The sequence below is a fragment of the Mya arenaria genome, chromosome 17, assembly GCF_026914265.1.
Source record: "Mya arenaria isolate MELC-2E11 chromosome 17, ASM2691426v1".
In the NCBI taxonomy this organism is placed as follows: Eukaryota; Metazoa; Mollusca; class Bivalvia; order Myida; family Myidae; genus Mya; species Mya arenaria.
The window spans coordinates 933,188-953,145 of NC_069138.1; the positions used below are offsets into that span (position 1 = coordinate 933,188).

General features: G+C 33.2%; 1 protein-coding gene across 4 annotated transcripts in view; it reads right to left on the reverse strand.

Annotated features, from left to right (window-relative positions):
• Nucleotides 1-311: 311 nt before the first annotated feature.
• The window catches only part of LOC128224041 (dynamin-1-like), a 50,941-nt gene continuing 31,294 nt past the window's right edge, over nucleotides 312-19,958 (reverse strand). The window contains exons 13-19 of one of the 4 annotated variants that reach the window (XM_052933663.1): nucleotides 17,921-18,033; nucleotides 16,756-16,885; nucleotides 13,305-13,451; nucleotides 12,131-12,387; nucleotides 11,529-11,696; nucleotides 9,576-9,614; nucleotides 312-6,355 (exon numbers count right to left, since the gene is read on the reverse strand). In XM_052933663.1, coding sequence (XP_052789623.1) covers nucleotides 6,277-6,355; nucleotides 9,576-9,614; nucleotides 11,529-11,696; nucleotides 12,131-12,387; nucleotides 13,305-13,451; nucleotides 16,756-16,885; nucleotides 17,921-18,033 — 933 coding nt within the window. In that variant the 3' untranslated portion in view covers nucleotides 312-6,276. Of the gene's footprint in view, nucleotides 6,356-9,575; nucleotides 9,615-11,528; nucleotides 11,697-12,130; nucleotides 12,388-13,304; nucleotides 13,452-16,755; nucleotides 16,886-17,920; nucleotides 18,034-18,715; nucleotides 18,829-19,958 lie in introns of all 4 variants that reach the window. The other 3 variants (XM_052933662.1, XM_052933665.1, XM_052933664.1) reach the window with 3 other exon arrangements.

Sequence of the window (19,958 nt, forward strand, 5' to 3'; positions counted from 1 at the left end):
CAATTAATAAATCTTTTCTAATGCGTGCGTGGTCTGTTGAGTTTATACGTCTATTTATTTCGTTCAGTTTCGTTTTGGCACTTACCTTGCGTCTCTTAACAGATTTTTTGACATCATCATGTCTTTGAAATTTTACTTTAATGTGCATAACGTGTTCAGTACGGCTGCTATGTCCAAGAAAAAGAAGCTACAACGACACTAGAGACATTTAATTTAGTGAATACACGCGAGCAACGAAAGATCTTTCAGCCGTTACCAGCAATTTTCATACAAGACGTCCGCGGTGATTAAGCCATCAAACAAAGTCCAAACATTTTCGTTATCTTTATAATGACATATTTACTGACATACAATGTAGTAACAAAATGTGTCTATTTTACACTGTATACATTTAAAATTCTTGCAGACTACATTATGCACAAGTTGTCTTATGCGGTTCAAGAACTTATTTTGATCTTTATTCTTAAGAAACACAGACATTATGTAAATTAACCGCAGAATTTTTGCTAGACATTAACAGCCAATAGGATAAATTTGGAAACTTTTTCAACAGTTTATCTTGTGGCTAGGTTGCATATAAAAGTAATTTGATTGGTGAAAATTTATTAATAAATTAATGTTGACCAAGCAATAAACAGTTTTGCTTACTTTAACCATACCAAAGAACTTGAACATTATTCAATTGGCTGCAGAGCATTTTTTGCAGTATTTTAATAAAAAGTTTGTTGTAGCTGTTGTTCAAAAGCAGGGTTTTGCCAAATTGATGACTAAGAACAAGACGGTCCTAACTCCATATAAATCTAAGAGTGAAAAAGGTCTTGCGCTGGGCCCTTGCAATAGAAATAGTGTCTTCTGCATAATGAAGTCTGTATGAGAAACGAAGAAGACAATAAAGTGACCCGTTATGTTAAATAGCTATTATAAGTCTATGATCACTATAACAGACATGTGTTTAATAATGGTACATATTCTAAATGGATGTACAGTATTTGACAAGAATAATCACTTTCGCGGAAACCGCCTCTCCTGGATAGTTCAGATACCAATTTCCATGAATAAATAAAACATGGATAGTCCTTGTAGCGATTTCGACGCAATATCCAAGTGATAACGGTTTCGGCGAAAAGATATACCGTAGCAGTGATCTAAAGTAAGAAACCATTACATCGTATCATACTGAATAAATATTATGATGTGTTACCAGTTGGTTTCTTGAGATTTTTTTTATGAAAACCTTCAGATTACACAATTGATTTACCATGAATTGCAACATTTTCAAACCAGTATATGAGTGTTTACGAGTGTTAAGGCTGACGAGAAAAGAACAATTCTGGGCTAGCCACGTGATTTGGATTATCCCGGATGCCTTCCTTATTAACGTCTAGCAAACTTGTGTGTTTACTGGTAACTAAGATTTCTTTTAAGAAGTACGTGGACTCATAATTTGAACCGTTCTAACAATTCAAATTATTAGAGTTTTAAATCATTTTAACCATTGCTAGTTATGTTAATGTATTTTAGTCAGCTGAGAAACATAGCTTGTTTAGTCAGATGGCAAATGACATGCATCTGAGCTATCATAAAGCTTCTAAAAGCTACATTTAAATGTTTATATTTTGGCAAAAGCACACGAATTAAGATTTGAACATGTCACCAATAACATCCATATTGCACAAATACCATTTCAATGTAATGAAATATGGTTCATAATGCATTTTCAATATCAACATTAGGATTTGGAAAAAGAAAAGTTTGTCAGTAAAAAATATAAACGATGTTTTTCATATACCTTTACCTCATATGGTTATTTCTGAAATAAGGTCTTAGAATAAGCAGTTGCCCTCTAAATATCTTAGTAATCGTTATATGGGAACCAACGTTTATCAAATCTAAGATTACTAAATTTACTGATGTGATGAACTTGGAATAATGCCTTTTTATAAGAACTAACATACCACAGTATACATGTGAATATACAATAAATATATCAAATATGTGATCTGCTTTACCGACACAATATCAATAACACACACGGCCGAATGCAAACAACGTTTTTAACGTCATCATTGTTAGCTTTTAAATCTGTATTTCGCTGGAAGTTTCATGGACACGCATATGATCTGCGGTGTTCATAACAATATTTGAGAAAACTGTTGACCGGTTCTTGGTTGTTTTTAATAAATCAGCACATCGTAAACTATTTCACGTTTAAAAGTTAACATCAATGCCGTTGATCATGTTCTTAACTTATTTTTTTTCCTGAACAATCTGGTCAATAACAATAACACAGAGGCTGATTGTTTAAAACTTTGTAAAATATAACAACGATGTTAATGGCATCGTTGGTAACTTTTAATTGTGAACTATTTTATGATGCGATTATGTATTAAAAAAAACAAAAACAAGCACTGCTGGAATAGTTGTCTCTTAATAAGTACGAAGAATTGCAGATCATAAGTTTATCCATGAAACTTCCAGAACACAACTAAGATGACGTTAACAACTGTGTTAACGTTCTAAAAAATCGGCCCAGATTCTACTTACGTTTGATCTGTTTACAATAAAAAATGACCCAAACTATTATAGTTAACAAACTACACACTTTGCATAAATGTTTACTAGAGCTAAACATTCAAGTTTTGTTCTTGAATTTCCATCTGATAATAATGCAATCATTCCACCAGAAAGAACAGCAGCCAATCGCACAGAACTTTGATAATTTCCGTGGGTTATTTTTTGTCAAAATTTTAATGATAAGATTGGGTAGTAGTATTTATTATTGAATAAATATTGACCAATCAATCAACGTATTGGTTAAATATTGACCAATCAATCAACGTATTGGTTAAATATTGACCAATCAATCAACGTATTGGTTAAATATTGACCAATCAATCAACATATTGGTTATCTTTGACCAAACCAAAAAAACAACCAGTTTTATACAATTGCCTGCTGGTGAATTGATTTAAAACAACTTGTCCATTATACGAAATGTAAATCCACCCAGTGTTTCAAATTAACTTGTGGATATCAAAACAAGGCAACATACTTATAAAATGATTACGAAGGTTAAAGAAAAGTTGATCTATAAAGAGCTCCATCAACATATCACAATTAGATAACATACAAGAATAAAAAAACGTGACATGTACGTGCTATGTTACAATAATTAATCGAAGCGCCATTTGTTGCGAGTTATATGGCATGTTCCTGTCAGTGTTAACAATTTTGTTTAGGTTAACAACATTGTTAACGCCATTTTTGTTAACTTTCAAATATTTACTGCTTTGGAAGTAAACAGATGCACTTGTAATCTGCGGTATTTAATTCTATCCTTGAGATAGCTGTGTCAGCTGTACTTTTATTTAAATACATTATGAGCACACCAACTATTTAACGTTTTAACCTACAGAACGAATTTGTACATCACATTTTTAACTAAAACAGTTCTGAATGACATTTTTCATAACACTACATGTTATTTCTATCAAATTTTAAATATTTAACAACACCAGTATATGCAACATTCACTGAGGTAAAATTCCCCAGTAAATACATGTTAACATTATAAATTGCATGTTCAAAATATAAACTACTGTAACATATTGGGGCCATTGTTCAGAACTTTGTCAAAGATAACAATATGAAAATATTACGTAAGAATTTGTTTTCAACTTTAAACACGAGTTATTTGAAGATGTGCTCATATATCTAAATACAGCAACTTCAGCTGAAATAATTGTCTCAAATCTTGTTAGAAATACTGCTGATCACAAGTGTATCCATTAAACTTTCAGAGCAGAATAGATTTCAAAGTGGACAACTATGGCTTTAAAGCTGCACTCTCACAGATTGAACGTTTTGACAACTTTTTTGTTGTTGTCTTAGAATAAGCCAATTTTTGCGAAAATCCATGGAAACCAGTTAAATAAGATTGCTGACAAAAAACTAGATCGCAGATTTTTATATTTAAGTTCAAAAATTGATGTTTTATGCATTTTTCTTACACCGTTAGTAACGGTTTAGGACATAAAACATTAATTTTTAAACGGAAATATAAAAATCTACGATCTAATTTTTTGTCAGCAATCTTATATCATTGGTTTGCAGACATTAACGCAAAAATTTGCTCTTTCCAAGACAAAAAATAAAAAAGTTGTAAAAATGGTAAATCTGTGAGAGTGCAGCTTTAACAACGTTGTAAACTTTGACAAAGTTCTGAACAATCGGTCCTATGTGTGCAACATTCAATTCATCAGCTACTCTTTTACAATTACATGATGCTGGTCCTCATTTTCAACCATTTCAAGGGATAAATGAAATGTATAGCTTGTCAATGAATAAAAACACACAGTAGAATAATCCAGATGCAACTTAAAGTGACTGTTTAAAGTCAATACATACAGTCACATGTATAACAAACATACATTTTGAGTGATTAACCTTCAACTAATTACTAAATAATGCGTTGATGAAAAATACTAATTAATGCTACGAGATTGTAACCGTGTATTTTAATAGCTGAAAAACGCACAAATATTAAATGACTGGTGGGTCCTGAAATATTTACAGTGATCAACTGTTGTCTAGTAAGGTAGAAATACCGTGTTTTCGGCACCTTTCATTCATATCAAACACTATATCCTTCATAAGAACCATTGTTTTCGATATTTTTTTTATCCTTTTCGGTAAATTAAAACAATTGTATTAATTGTGGTACATCTTATTTGGGAGTAAGAATGCATCTTTAAGGGTCAGAGAAATCATTTATTTATATTTGAAAATGAAACCTAAACAAAAGGTTGAATTAAATCTCTTGATAGCTTCTCATTACCTTGATCCCTTATTGCAAATACCTTTCATCAAAACAGAAAGTTTGTTTAGAAAGAAGGTCGATTTCAATGGACTTCAATATTGACTAATTCTGCTATTATTGCAGCGTTTGTTTATACATAAAACTCATCAATAAAAATTGATTACCACAGTGGATAATTGTACATGGCAGCAGAGTAAGAGGACATTGGATCCCTGCTGCCTGCGAAATATCTTTAATATCAACTTAAAATCTTAAATATTAGATAACATCAAAACAGCAAGTAATTGATATCAAGGATGATATCAGATTGAAAGTCTCAATGAAAAAAATCCTACTTTAAGTTAAGAAAGATGGATTCAGACCAAAGGTAGTGTCAGACGCCTTTCAAAATTGTCTCCAATGCCATTTATATCCATTACAAAGTACTTCTTTTTGTAATGTAAAAGTCAAACATAAAACAAACTTAACAAATGTACACTAGTCTACAATTGATAGCTCTCATTCTTCCTTTTAGGATTAATCCTGATTTTTAACATCCCTGTGGTTGCTAATGTGGCTATGATGAGTAACTGACGCATGACAAGGCCAAGGAATGCTCCCCTTCTCGGGATCTTTATTTGAATGAAAGCTACGTGTATGGAGGTATTAAATCAACTGCTATGATGGACAATTTTCATTAGCTAAACACAGGGGATTGTCATTAAATTTTTTTAAAGAAAGTTGTAATAGCTTGCGAGGTATAAAACATCTTTGAAACATCATGAATATTAAATACAATATGTATTCATTCATTCAATCATATAAAAGTACCATTCTACAGCATTCAAAAATACCAATTAAAAGTCAAATACTATCACAATTCATAACACAACAATGGCCTATTACCTACTTATGAACATATATTCATTTTGTACACTAATGAAAAACAATGAAGGAATTCTAACAATTGAGTCAGTGTCATTACTTCTCACATTTTATAATTTTTATATGAAACCTTATGACTTGGGTTTTTCATGAGTCAAATATGTCTCGAACTAATGCTATCATTGCAATTTTTATCATAATGTAACCACTTTTATTTCACACATACATTGCATTCAGTTCAGGCTAACAGTAACTCACTTTAACAATAAGATCTGTTTGGTGTCCCTGTTATATTGTAGCTCATATGCTGCAAGCGGGGAACAATCTTGCACATGTTAGCTATCGTTAGTTAACTGTTAGCGTTAACTGAACTCCCGGCTAGTCACTTTCCATGAGTACAAGAAATTGCAATAGACAGTTTACATGTATATTAATTTAAACAATTCTTGCCATATTTTCTGTAGTATACTATACCAATTGTGTCCTTTACAAAATATATAATGATAAATAAATTACTCCTAGCAAATCAGAACACACAAACACAATAACATTCAATATCAAGTGAAGTCTCTCTACGTTCTACTATAAATAGATTAGTTTGGTCGTGCGGGTATAGACGGCCTATCAGGAATTCTCGGAGCATTTCCACCTGGTGCGGGCGGGCCACCGCGCCTGAAACAAACAGTACAAATGTTTGAGATATGTGGTTTTACTTTCATAACGGCACCACGAAACAAATATAAATAAGCAAGAACCTTCTTAGAGTGTGCACAAAAAGAAAGAAAAATAAACACTTGTAAAACATTTTAACTGTGTTGGTTACAATAAATGGTCTTAATTTTAAAAAATAAATATCCAAACATAAATAATAGAATCACTCAATGTCAAATTAATGTTAATGAGTTGGTAAGAAGAGTTAAACAATTAACGAAAAAGAGCTTTCAAGGATGTGATTGACCTGCCAGCTGAAGGGCTGATACCATTTCAGCGAGGGGCTTGGGTGCTGCTTTAGACCTCAAAATAGAGTGTAGCATGCTTCCAAGAAACTGGTTTTTTGATAAATCTTTTGAGGGCACTAAGCATTCGATTTTCTTTTTAACAAAATTCGGTAAGGACGCAGGGTTACTAGGGCTCCGCAGACAAATCACATCCATGGTTTTGATTAACAGTTCACTTAACACAATTAAATTTGTTGCAAAAAAACACAACCCAACTTGAACACCCTTCACCAAATTAATTATTATGATAAAACTATATATATTATATAAAAGAAGAATTATACATATAGATCTACATGTACAAAATTATAAAGAAAAGTTGAAAAATCCAAACACGCCTGCAGTCATCAAATTAGATTTTTGGATAAACAAGTCAAACTCTTTTACCTTAAGGTATTCCGGCTATTCAAGCATAACTATGTATAAATGAACTTCGTTTTTTTTAAAACTGAAATCTTGAATATTTACACCAAAACTACAAACACTATGTTCCAGTCCCTAAGGCTTGTAGCTTTTCGCATAAATACTGTGCTTATTTTGGCCACAACCAGTTGATGTTCTTAAAAATAATAGTCACTTTGTCTTCCTACATAAGCATTACTTTGTGTCAGAGCACCCTGTGCCTTTTTTAACACACCAGTATCTCTGGAAGCGATGGACGATCCCTATTTTTTTATTAAATAAAAGATAAAAAATTTAATACAATGTGCTAGAAGAAGGTGAATGGTAGCAGCATTAGTCACACATAAGTAGAAAAAAACATAACCTGCAAAGAGATGAGCAAGTTTGAGAATTATGTTATAAGAACCAACAAAGCAGCAACTACATGCTCCTCTCTACGGGGAACATAAAATGAATGTGTACCTTATAATTTGTTTGTATGTTAATATTCATAAGTATGTAAAAATAAACGTGTATAAAAAGCTAAGTGTTTTAAGAATGTATGTGTATGTTTGAAGGTATGTGTTTTAAAATTGTATGTGTATGTAAAAAGGTATGTGTTTTAAGAATGTATGTGTATGTAGGAATGTATGTGTATGTAGGAATGTATGTGTATGTAGGAATGTATGTGTATGTAGGAATGTATGTGTATGGGAATGTATGTGTATGTAGGAATGTATGTGTATGTAGGAATGTATGTGTATGTAGGAATGTATGTGTACGTAAAAATCGTAAATACAAAATAGTGTAAGTTTACAACATAATTTATTTGTACTTAAAAAGGTATATGTATGTAAGAACCTAATATGTGAACGTAAAATATCTTGAGTACATAAGATTGTTTGTGTACAAAATGAGTTACGTGTATTTAAGAGTGTATGTGTACGGAGTTCATACGAAAGTAGTAATATATGTGAAACAAAAAATGTATGTGTATATTAGAATGTATGTGTACGTAAAAATTCATACGAAAGTAGTAGTGTATGTGTAACCAAAAATGTATGTGCATATTAGAATGTATGTGTAAGTTAACATTCATATGAAAGAAATAATGTATGTGTACCCTAAAAAGTACGTGTATATTAAATTGTATGTTTGTGAACGTAAAAGTTCATACAAAAGTAATAATGTGTGTACCCAAAATAATTTCTGTCTACCAAAACAAATGTTTACCTAGTAAAAATTGATATACACCTTAGAATTTAGTGTAGATTAAAACCAAAATAAACATACTCCCAGAGGGTGATATCATGAACAAACATTTCATCTCTCTTATAGTAAAGAACACTGATTAATCGCTGTTTCTCTACGCATGCACAGGCTTATTTTTACACCTAAGCATTTTCAAAACAATACCAGAACCAGTATTATTCATAAAACATCTGGTAATTTCCTACCTGGAGTCATTTTCCTAAGTCAAGATATTATATAATCTCATAGGTTACATGATCTAAAAACCTAATAATTATTCATAATACTTCATTTTCATTAAGTGTATTTAAATATACATCTACCTAGATGATAATAAAAACTTCTTTTTCTTAAATTTGACTATTAACATTTTAGGAAATCGACTGAAGTTAAGCAATGACTGAAAATGTTTTATGAATACAAGGTCAGGTATCTGATGGCAACAGGCTATAATAAATTATTTTCTTTTTAAGCTTTCTATCATTATCACATGCACATGCTATTAAGATTTGCATGCCACATGCTCGAGTTAATATTATAAAGAGATTCTGGGTATGTATTAAGTAACGTCTGGAGTCTGAATTTCAAACTCTGGCTAAGAAAGCTAAATTATAAATTCTTTCAAAATAACTATAATATAACTTATTTTTACAAAAGATGTGTGCTTGATTGTAGACCAGATACTGTTTAACCCATACATATTTTTTTACCATCTTTGTTCTTATAATAGCATTTTAAACAAATATATACACATTTTACAATATTTGATCCTTAATAAGAGCCTTTTTAAAACAAAATTAAAATTTGATTTTTCTAAGCGTCAGTCTCAGACTCAGGACATTAGTGAACATGTGCCTGGTATTCGCTAAGCAAAATGCCTGTTTTATGAATACTCTTATACTTTAAAAACTATTTAAGTTACTTATTTCTAAAATTTCTACTTTTCAAAAAGTGAGGATTTGTTTAAATATGATTTTACTTGTAATTAATTTTGAGTTCAACAGGGATTTTCCCTTTTGGATTTAATGTCCAATTTTGGGACAAAAATCTAGCGATTTAAACAGGCATTTGATTTCAAAGTAATATATTTTCGATAAATATGCAAGCATTCATGCTAAGCCAATACCGTTTTGTAAAAAGATGAAAAACAAATCCAAACAAGTTAACTAATAACTAATAATAACAAATAAAGAAGGGAAGCGAAAGAAAATAGCAAACCAACACAAAATAAAACAGAAGGCAGGAAAAAGGTTACAAAATACCTTGAAACTGAACTATATTTCAATGCAGTGTTCATCGTCCTAGAGTTCACAATACAATAATAAAACTACATGCATGTTACAAACACACACTGTAGGACTAAACTAACTGTTGTCAGTTGTGTTTATCTGTGATTTTCAAACAAGGCATATGTATTTTCTTGTACATCGAAAACAACACATTAACGGGGAGTTTGTATATAAACTAAACTATCTGTTGTAAGTTTTTTTATGTGATTTTTAAACAAGGCATATGCATTTACTTGTACTTCGAAAACAACACATTTATGGGGAGTTTGTACATATGTTTTCATTATTATTTCTTAATTGGATTCTACTTGTTCCTATTTGTTTTTCTTTACAAATTGGCATTTTTCTACATGGTTGAAAATCACAAACTAACAACAAATGCGCACAAAATCTACATTATTACATGCTAATGTATAGCAATTGTCGATTCAGTTTTAACCACAACTTCTAAGCAATATTTGCCATGCTATTTTCATTCAGCTTTATTTTCAATTCTTCTTCAAATTTAGTACAATATTTATGGAGAGCATTTTTTTAACTTAAAATAGAGCACACAAAAAGACGAAAAGGGTAAATATACAAAACTGGCTAAAATGCATACATGTATATCAATATAAATAATATTTTTTAAACTTCAATGAATGCACGAAATGGAAACCATAAACAAATGTGTCTCTTTTTTAGTAAGTCCACCTCACATGTTTGCAAGTATATTCTTAAATAAACTATTTCTACAATATCATAAACCAATAATTCCCTTTGGTGACGTAGTGTAGTTATATGCCTGCTTATAAAGGTATGCGTGTTAACTGTAAAAATCAACATGTTTATGAAGCTGTATATGACAAAATCATCAAAATAAGCTGAGTAACAGTAATACACAGAGCAACTTATATGTGTCTAATCTGATGCCGATGCAACTTATCTATTTTTATCTGATACACAGGGCAACTTATCTGGTGTTTTTTTATTATCTGATACACAGAGCAACTTACCTGGTGTTTTTTTATTTTGATACACAGAGCAACTTATCTGGTGTTTTTTATTATCTGATACACAGAGCAACTTATCTGGTGTTTTTTATTATCTGATACACAGAGCAACTTATCTGGTGTTTTTCTTATCTGGTCAAGGGAAATGACATTACAGGGCCGGTATTCATAAAACTTCTTACTTCATTTCTTAAGTTGATTTCCTAAAACTTTCATTATCAAATTAAGAAAAAATGTTTTTAACATGAAAGTAATTCAATTATTTTACTTTTACGTCTTTTCTAATTACAAATTGCATAAAATTAATGAAAAAATAGTATTACCAGTGAGATGTTTTACTTCAAAAAAACGACAGCTTAAAAGCTGCACTCTCATAGATTGAACGTTTTGTCAATATTTTTTTTTGTCTTGGAACGAGCCATTTTTTGCGAAAATCCATGTAAACCAGTTATATAAGACTGCTGACAATTAAATTGCAGATTTTTATATTTAAGCTCAAAAATTGATGTTTTATGCATTTTATGCATTTACCGTTAGTAATGGTTTAAACCATAAAACATTAATTTTCGAACGGAAATCTACGATCTCATTTTTTGTCAGCAGTCTAATATCATTGGTTTGTAGATAATTACGCAAAAATTTGCTATTTCCAAGACAAAAAAAGTTGTAAAAATGGTATATCTGTGAGAGTGCAGCTTTAAGAAAAAGACTTAAGTTAGGAAATGAGTTATGATGTTTTATGAATACTGAGTCAGGTATTTATATCAGAGTTTTGGGCCATACTCATGTTATGCATACAGTCAATGGTAGTAATTACCAACTTGCCTATCAAGTTTTTACAAAATTATAACACTTGTGCTGTAAAAATAACTTCCTTAATAAAATAAACAGAAATGCTATAACAACTTCACTCAATATTTCCTCAAATACGTACGATGGTATGGCAGGTGCGGGCGCTCCAGGCGCAGGGCGGGAGGGAAGGCCCGGGGCAGGGCGGTTAGGTATGGAGGGCTGGAGGGGCTGCTGAAAGGGGCCTGCACCCCCTGGTCTGTTAGGGAGGGGTGGTGGTGGGGCCCGACCTGGCTTGGGCGATGATGGGCGACTGGAAAAAAATATTAAGCATAATTATTAAAACTGACATAAATGCTGAGTTAACCCAAACGTTCTACTGGGTATTTTAGTCAATTAAAGGCAATTCAACAGACACGGTAGAAATAACACAATTTTCTAAACATTTTCAAGTACAAATCTGACAAGTTAGTATTCTTTAACTCATTCTTTAACTCATATCTTTGACTCATTTTTACGTCCTGAATATGTTTAAATTAGCTCAATTTTGAGGTTTGTTGCAATTGTTTTATTTACATTTTCAAAGGCCAAAAATAAACCCAAATGCTGACACCAGATAAACAATTCATTTGGCATAACCTTACCCATACAGTTCTTTATACAGTCATGTGCATTATAAAAGCACAAAGCATAAAATATGTTGTTTAATGTAATAAACATTTTAAATCATACAAAAACAAAACTAACCCGGCATACCCTCCACTGCTACCATTTGACTGTGTGCTGGGCTCAAGCCACTCATTATCCACTGGAGGGGGAACCGGTGTGGATACGGTCGATAGGGAGACGTCACCGATGATTTGCAGGGCCTCCTTGGTAGTGTGATACATGCGGAGGAGTTCCTCACGCCTCATGGTTTCCTCGGCCGATTCCTCCATCATGGTGCTTTGATCAACACTTGAGTACAGGTGGGCTAACAATTCAGCTCCGATGAATTCTTTAACCTGAATCCCAAAATAGCTGATTTTTGGCCGCGCAAATACTTTCAATAATAAAACTATTCAGTGTTTGAACATCATGTTAATTCCATACCTTATATAGTGCAAAAATGGTGTTTCTATTCACCAAACAATTTGTTGTTTTTGCCATTTCATATGAACAGTCTCAAAATTTATCTCAGTGGCCTCATCTTTAACCAGGATTCACAATTTGCCTATGTTTGGTGTTTCCAATACATAATGTATAGTTTAAATATTTTTGATGGTAAAATGTGCGGCCTAATGGATTTCCACCATCATAAAAATAACAGACATCATTCTTCTGAAAGATTTTTTTCCTAACATAATATTTGATAACATTATAAATCATTCACAATCAGACTGAACAATGTCAGGTGAATCAACTTATTAACGCCCATACAACCAAATATCAAAAGATCAGGACATTTACTTTTAAGATTGCCTGAAGATCACTTATTGAACATACATAAACGACAATTGTTTTTGTAAAAAAAACTTTGAATTTACCAGTTGGGGAAAAGTTACACAATACGATCGTCGATAAGAGGGTTCCAGCAGTAAATACAATACTCAAGAAAGATGTCACAATTCAAAACTGCGGGTCTTTGCTTACAATGTTTCTATCGAGGGCTCTTCAGCCGAAAAAACGACAACAAACTGATCTACCTATCTGAACCTAACATTTGATTTTTATAGCCCAATTAGATTTTTATAGCCCAATTACTTGCGATTTGACAACAACATGTATAATAATCTTGGGCACAAGATCCTGTTTTGACCTATTATTTTCAAAATTGACAACAAATATGATAGCCTAATGGGCAAAATATCCTGTTATGGCCTCCTGTTCTTTGCTACTGAGCTTGTTTCTGTAGATTTTCGCATAAATACTCATAACTTACATAATTGACAACGATGTGCATAATAGTCTTGGGCACAAGATCTCGCTGAGTCTTGCCAACAATTTTTGAGTATGAGTCCACAAGGTTTCTGATCGTTTCCACCTGGCGCTCCAGCTGCGGATCCATGGATCCAAGGTCATCTTTCCCCTGAAGAATTAAGCTGTGTCATTGATTTGTCTGTATTTAAGCAATAACTTAACATATAGGCTGTGAAATGTTTATTCTACATATTCATTGTGTAGGTAGCGTATCTAAAGAGCTATCTTCGGACTGCTTTTGAGGGATGTTGGGTCAAGGTCACTGCTACTAAAATTAGAAAAATAGTTTTCGCCCAATAATTTAAGTAAGAATTAATAGAAAGTGATGAAAGTTGGTGTGTAAGTAGCTTATGTGAAGAGCTAGCTTGTGATTTTTAAGGGGACAGATTTAAGGTCACTTTTACTAAAAAAAAATAGATCTGGAAAAGCCGCAATGCTACGAAACCAGGATTTTAATATGAACAATCAGAAATCAAATTCTTATATGAGTAAGGAATAATAGCAGCCTTTATCTTTACATTTTCAAAGAGACGTAACTGAAAAATACTCTAGTTTTGTATCTTATGTTTTTAGTTTCCATAAATTGTAAATGATGTTGTTGGGGGAACCGTTTGTTTCTATGTTAAGTAACATTGACCTTGACCCACCCAATAAAAAGCATTTCCAAGCTATTTATTCACATACATACCAACTTACATCAATATAAATCAATTTTTACTTCAGTTATAGGGCAGAGAACATTTGTTGTCTATTTCATTTTCAGTTAGAGTGTTCTTGACCCGATCCGCCTCAAAAGCAATCCCAAGCTAGCTCTTCACATAAACTACCTACCAATCAACTTTCATCACCACACATCAGTTCTTACATGCGCAGAAACCATCTTTCTCCTTTTAGTGAAAAGTGACCTTGCCATTTATCCCATCTCCTTAAAGCCATCTTAGCTAAGCTAGTTCTTCGCATAAGCTACTAACACACCATACCTCATTATCCATCAATGCTTGCTTAAGATATTGGGCGAAAGCAAGTGTTTGGCGTCGCATAAACAATTTTACTATTTTTAATAACAGTGACCTTGACCATTACCCCACCTCCGTCTAAAGCAATACCAAGCTAGCTGTTCACATTAGCTACCTACACACCAACTATCCATCAATTATTACATTAGTTATTGAGCGGAAACCAGCATTCTACTTTTAGTGCAAGTGACATTGCCCATAACCTCATCCCCTTCAACAGGCAATCCTATGCTAGTTCTTCATATAAGCTACCATCACACCATATCTCTTTATCTCGTTATTGGGCGTAAACTAATTTTTACTGCTGCAGAAACTTTTTTTTTTCTATTTTTAGTAACATTGACCTTGACCTTTACCAAAACTGCCTCAAAAGCAATCCAGGGCTAGCTCTTCACATAAGCTTCCTACACACCAACTGTCAATCAATCCTTAATTACGTTATTGTGCGGAAACCATTTTTGAGTAACAGAGACCATGACCCCAGCCCTTAAAAGCAATCACTAGCTAGCTCTTCACATAAGCCGCCTACACACCATTTTTTATTTCTTTCCATCAATGTTAAATAGAGCTATTGGGTGGAAACCAATGTTGGACGCCGCGGACACCTTTTTCTATTTTTGGTTAGTTACCTTCACCTAAGCCCCCCTTTAAAACCATTGCAAAGCTATATCTTTACATTAGCTACTTCCACACTCAATTTCATCACTTTCCATCAATACATACTTAAGTTATTGGGCGGAAACCGTTTACCTATTTTAGTAACAGTGAACTTGACCATGACCCCTACCCCTCAACGGCAAAAACCCAACTCTTCAAAAGCCCGGTATTCGATTGAAAGAGATGAAAGTTAATGTGTAGGTTGCGTATGTGAAGAGCTACCTTGGGATTGCTGTTGAGGGGTAGGGGTCAAGGTCACTGGTACTTAAAATAGAAAAAATCTTTCAGCCCGATAACTCAAGTAATAAATGCATATTGATGAAAGTTGGTGCCTGTGTAGCTTATGTGGAGAGCTAGCTTGGTATAGCTTTTGAGGGGGGGGGGAGCCAAGGTCACCATTACCAAAAACAAGACAAAATTGATTTTCCGCCTAATAAATAAGAATTGTTGGATAGTGATTAAAGTTGCTATGTATGTAACTTATGTGGAAGGCTAGCTAGGGATTGCTTAAGAGGGCCTCGTGGTCAATGTCACTGTTACTAAAAATAGAAAATGGCTCGCCCAATAACTAAAGTTAGAGGTGATGGATAGAAAAAAAGAAAATTGGTATGTAGGTAGCTTATGTGAAGAGATAGCTTGGGATTGCTTTTGAGGGAAGTCGGGTCAAGGTACTAAAAATAGAAAAATGGTTTCCGCCCTACAACTTCAGTTATAATTGATGGAAAATGATACAAGTTGGTGTGTTAGTAGCTTATGTAAAGAGCTAGCTTTGAATTGTTTTTATGGGGCTAAGGTCAAGGTCACTGTAACTAAAAATAAAAAAATGGTTTTCGTCCAACAAACTAAGTTAAAATTGATGGATAGTAGTGAAAGGTGGTGTTTGTAGCTCATGTGAGGAGCTAGCTTGGGATTGCTTTTGATGGGGTGAAAGTCACTGTACCTAAACATAGAAACATGCTTTCTGCTCAATTTCTCTCACTGCAACTTTTTCACAACCCATGAAGAAACACATTCGCTATAATTTTTGATAGCCCGTATTAAAAACCTTGTTTTGTCGCATTGTGGCATTTGTAGTTCAGATTTATGTTTCCAAATTTGAATCATCCAGAATTCAATTACAACCAGGGGTGTCAACAGAGCATAATTCTCAATCCTGAAAATGAGCCGGGGGTTTGGGGGCTGCAGGTCCTCGGCGGGTTAAGGGGCAGAACCCCTATGGGGGTATAAGGGGGGAAAGGCCCTCGGAAAAAATTGAAATTAGGCATTAAGAATGCCATTTTCCCAGTTTTCGGGAGACTTTCTGACCTAATTTAATGGAAATATTGATTACATTAAAACTTGAAAATCATTGACTTTTATCAACTTCCTTACAGGTATATGACCTAAAGAGTACATTTTTGACACCATATATTGAGAGAGGTGCCTGTCACAGCACATATCTGAAATCATTCATCTGGTCTTAAGAAGGCTAATTGCAAAATAAAATCTTTTCATCAATACAGTTGCCGCCCAGGGTATATTTGGACAATTGTACATGCTTCAATGATGCATAATTGATTTATAAAATATACTCCTGGTTTTGTCCAACAAATCATCAATGACATTCAATCACTTTACATGATAATAAAAAAGAACAACTGCAACTGAATTCTCCACAATCCCTGATATCTATCTGGGCTCACTTCCTACTCAAAATGACGTTACACAATTCACATTCCACCAATTGAATTTAATACCTACCCTATCTTCTGAGCTATCCTGAGATCTATCTGGGTAGACTCCTGCCCTCAGGAATGAGGCTTTCCAGCTGTCAACCTCCTCTTGGCTCTCAGCTGACAGCTCCAGCTGTTTGTAGTCCTTGTAAACATTTCTGCAAGGGATGGAATCACATAAATGTTTATAACTGACAGAGTAGTGTCAGGGGCTAAAGGGAGATAATGCATACTACTTTTGTTTTTAAAGAACCATATTAGGCTTTAACCATACTGAGTATGTAAATCCTATTAATGAATATCAAGTTTTTGTTTGTTTATTAATTTTACTTTCCTATCTTGATCAATAGATAAAGTAATGGTTCTCAATCACACATATCTTTATCAATTTATGAAGTTCTAGTTCTCCTCGTAAAAGATGTGTATTTTATTAAGTAATCACAATACATCATGGCTAAACTTAATAATTGGTAACTGGTTGGGACTTATAGTGGAAGACATTTCATACAACAAACACATTCAGTAGGCAGAAGGCAGTATTTGTCAAGTTTTTCAATGCACTTTTTCAGTAATTCAGCAGTCAGCCACTATTGTTTTTACTCAGATGAAGTGGTAGATAAAAACAGTGGCAGGGGCCTAGTTAGTTTTAAGTTTACAATATAGAATGTAGACCACCAAAATGGTTAAAAAATGTTAGTATGTACTTACACAAAGGAAATCATTAAGCAACTCTGTCGCATCAAACCACTTATATCTTTAACTACATATATAGATGATAATTGATTGGTTCAGTGTAGGTATAAAACATTTCATTGAGTCTGAGCACCAAACGCTATATTTCATGAGTAAAATATATACTTTTATAATTCACGAGGTGAAATATAATGCGATCTTACACTGAAACAAACATTGTTTTTATTATATGCCTAAACATTAAATTAACTGACATGTAATGGTAGGTTTACCAAAAAGGGAATCAAAATTATGTACGATCTTATCGTCATTTTGGAAATTACATCAATGACATAATGTACCAGCCCTGTGCATGCTGACCTTTGATTTTGAATTGAAAGCTGGCTAAGATTTCAAATAGTTAAAAATATTATTTCTATTTCTCTGATATATCTCTAAAAATCAGTAGAAAGCATAAAAATTATACTACGTATGTACACTTTCATCTTGTCGTTACTTACCGCTGCTCGGGATTAAATAAACAAAATGCATATTTTCTTGAAAAAAGCCCGCTATTTTCAACATCATTGAGACGTAATGCATCCAGTGGCAACATAAATCGCTTCTCCTTTTCCTGTTAGGGGCAAAAACAACAGGAATATTTTGAATTTTCTGGATTATTATCTCCCTTGGCTAAAGTTAAATAAGAACTAGTTACCTACCTTTGTTAGTAGAGTGCCATGGTTTATGATGGAATGGGAATTAAGGGGTGACGTAGATATTTGAGCATGAATTCATTTGTAAGCATATAAAATTATACTTTAATAGAAACAAAATATATTTTTATGACAATTTGAAATAAGATGTTTTCAGTCAAGTCATTGAATTAACAATTCAATTCATGCTCAAATACACAGAGAGATGAAAACAACATTTTTTATTTTTTTACACAGGCTAACTACATGACTACACCACAATATTAATACCACCACAAACAGCCTTTAAGATTAAGACTAGGGCAATTAAGTAGGTTACAAGAACAACATCACTGTCAAAAAAACTTAAAGTGGGAATGAATGAACAACAGAGCTTCCACAAAAACAACAAAGAGAAAAAGAACTATACAACAAGGTAACACAGAAAGGAAAAGTTACTGTGTCAACAATACAACACGTGTGTACTCCTAAGGAGATCAACAGATCACTGGGAAGTGTACCAACACAGGTAACATGAATATTGAGGTGTCCTGTTGGAGAAAAGTGCACATGGATTTGAATACAGAAGGTTTATAACTGATAACAAACCCTACCACCAACCTGCTTTCAGAGTTAAACAGAGCAAACATTTTTTTCTGTTTAATAAATCCTGAATCTTGCATGTCACGTAAGCTTAAATTGTCCAGGGCTAGCATGTACTTCTTGTCTTTTTCCTGCGTAAATGATTAGATTAGATACTGTTAGCATTTCAACTTGTTAGAAACTAGGGTGTACTTGCAAATGGTGTCTGTAACAAGCAGGTATTGCAAGTTTGGTTGGGGGTGGGAGGGGTGCATTAACAAATGCTAAAAAGTAAAAAATACTGGGGTATAACTGTGACATGTCAATTTGTTTCTCCTTTGTGTACAGTTATTTAAGCTTAAGCCATGATCTATTGAGTTCATGTTCAAGCAATTACCAAGATACAAGCATGACTGTAAAGAAGCTGGGTTAACCTAGGTTAATGCCAACCTTAAAGCAAAGCATGTTACTATATGGTGGGATGTAACCACAATTCATTTAACATTAAATAACACTTAATAAAATTTTCAATTTTTAAATAATTTAAGAAATATTTAAGATGTATAACAATCTGTTAGAAATATTCAAGTTAAATGGTGTGTCAAAAATGAGTGATATTTCATATTTAAGTATAATTATGACAGTATGGTCTCTTGAAAATTCTATTTTATTCAACTTTATTTTTAAAGTTAATTACTGGCACCTAGCAATGACGGGGCTTTCTAGCTTCTAAACTTTGTTCAATAGCTGTCTAGCAAGATCTAACTTCTTAGCCTAAAAGACATTGCTGGATTTTGTGTCATTTCCTACATGACTGTGTATCATTATCTAAACTTATTCATTTCATTAACACTGGTGAAGGCAGTTATAGAATTAACTAATTTACTTAATTACTAAGTCACTCTCATGGGCCCGATTTTGCGCATTGGTATGGTCTTGTACTGTGTGGGAATCCAGAGAAAACCCACTTGTCCGGCCTGATGACCTGACCAGCAAGACTCACATGTGCTTGGGCTGTGAATTGAGCCCAGGGCATATTGGTGAGTAGGGAATGCGCTATCCACTGCTCTAACTAGACAGTGTGTAGCTTTGATGTTCGTTAAAAATGAAAACACTTAAAGCAATGAACTTCTAACAGAAGTAACAATGAAATGCAACAATATTAGCCCAAATAAACATGCAGTTGTGACTATATCAGAAAGTTTTGGCTATAAATATATATATGTACACTGAGTGACCGTGTGCCTTTTGAATTAGCTCCCTTGTAGCATGCTCTTCAAAG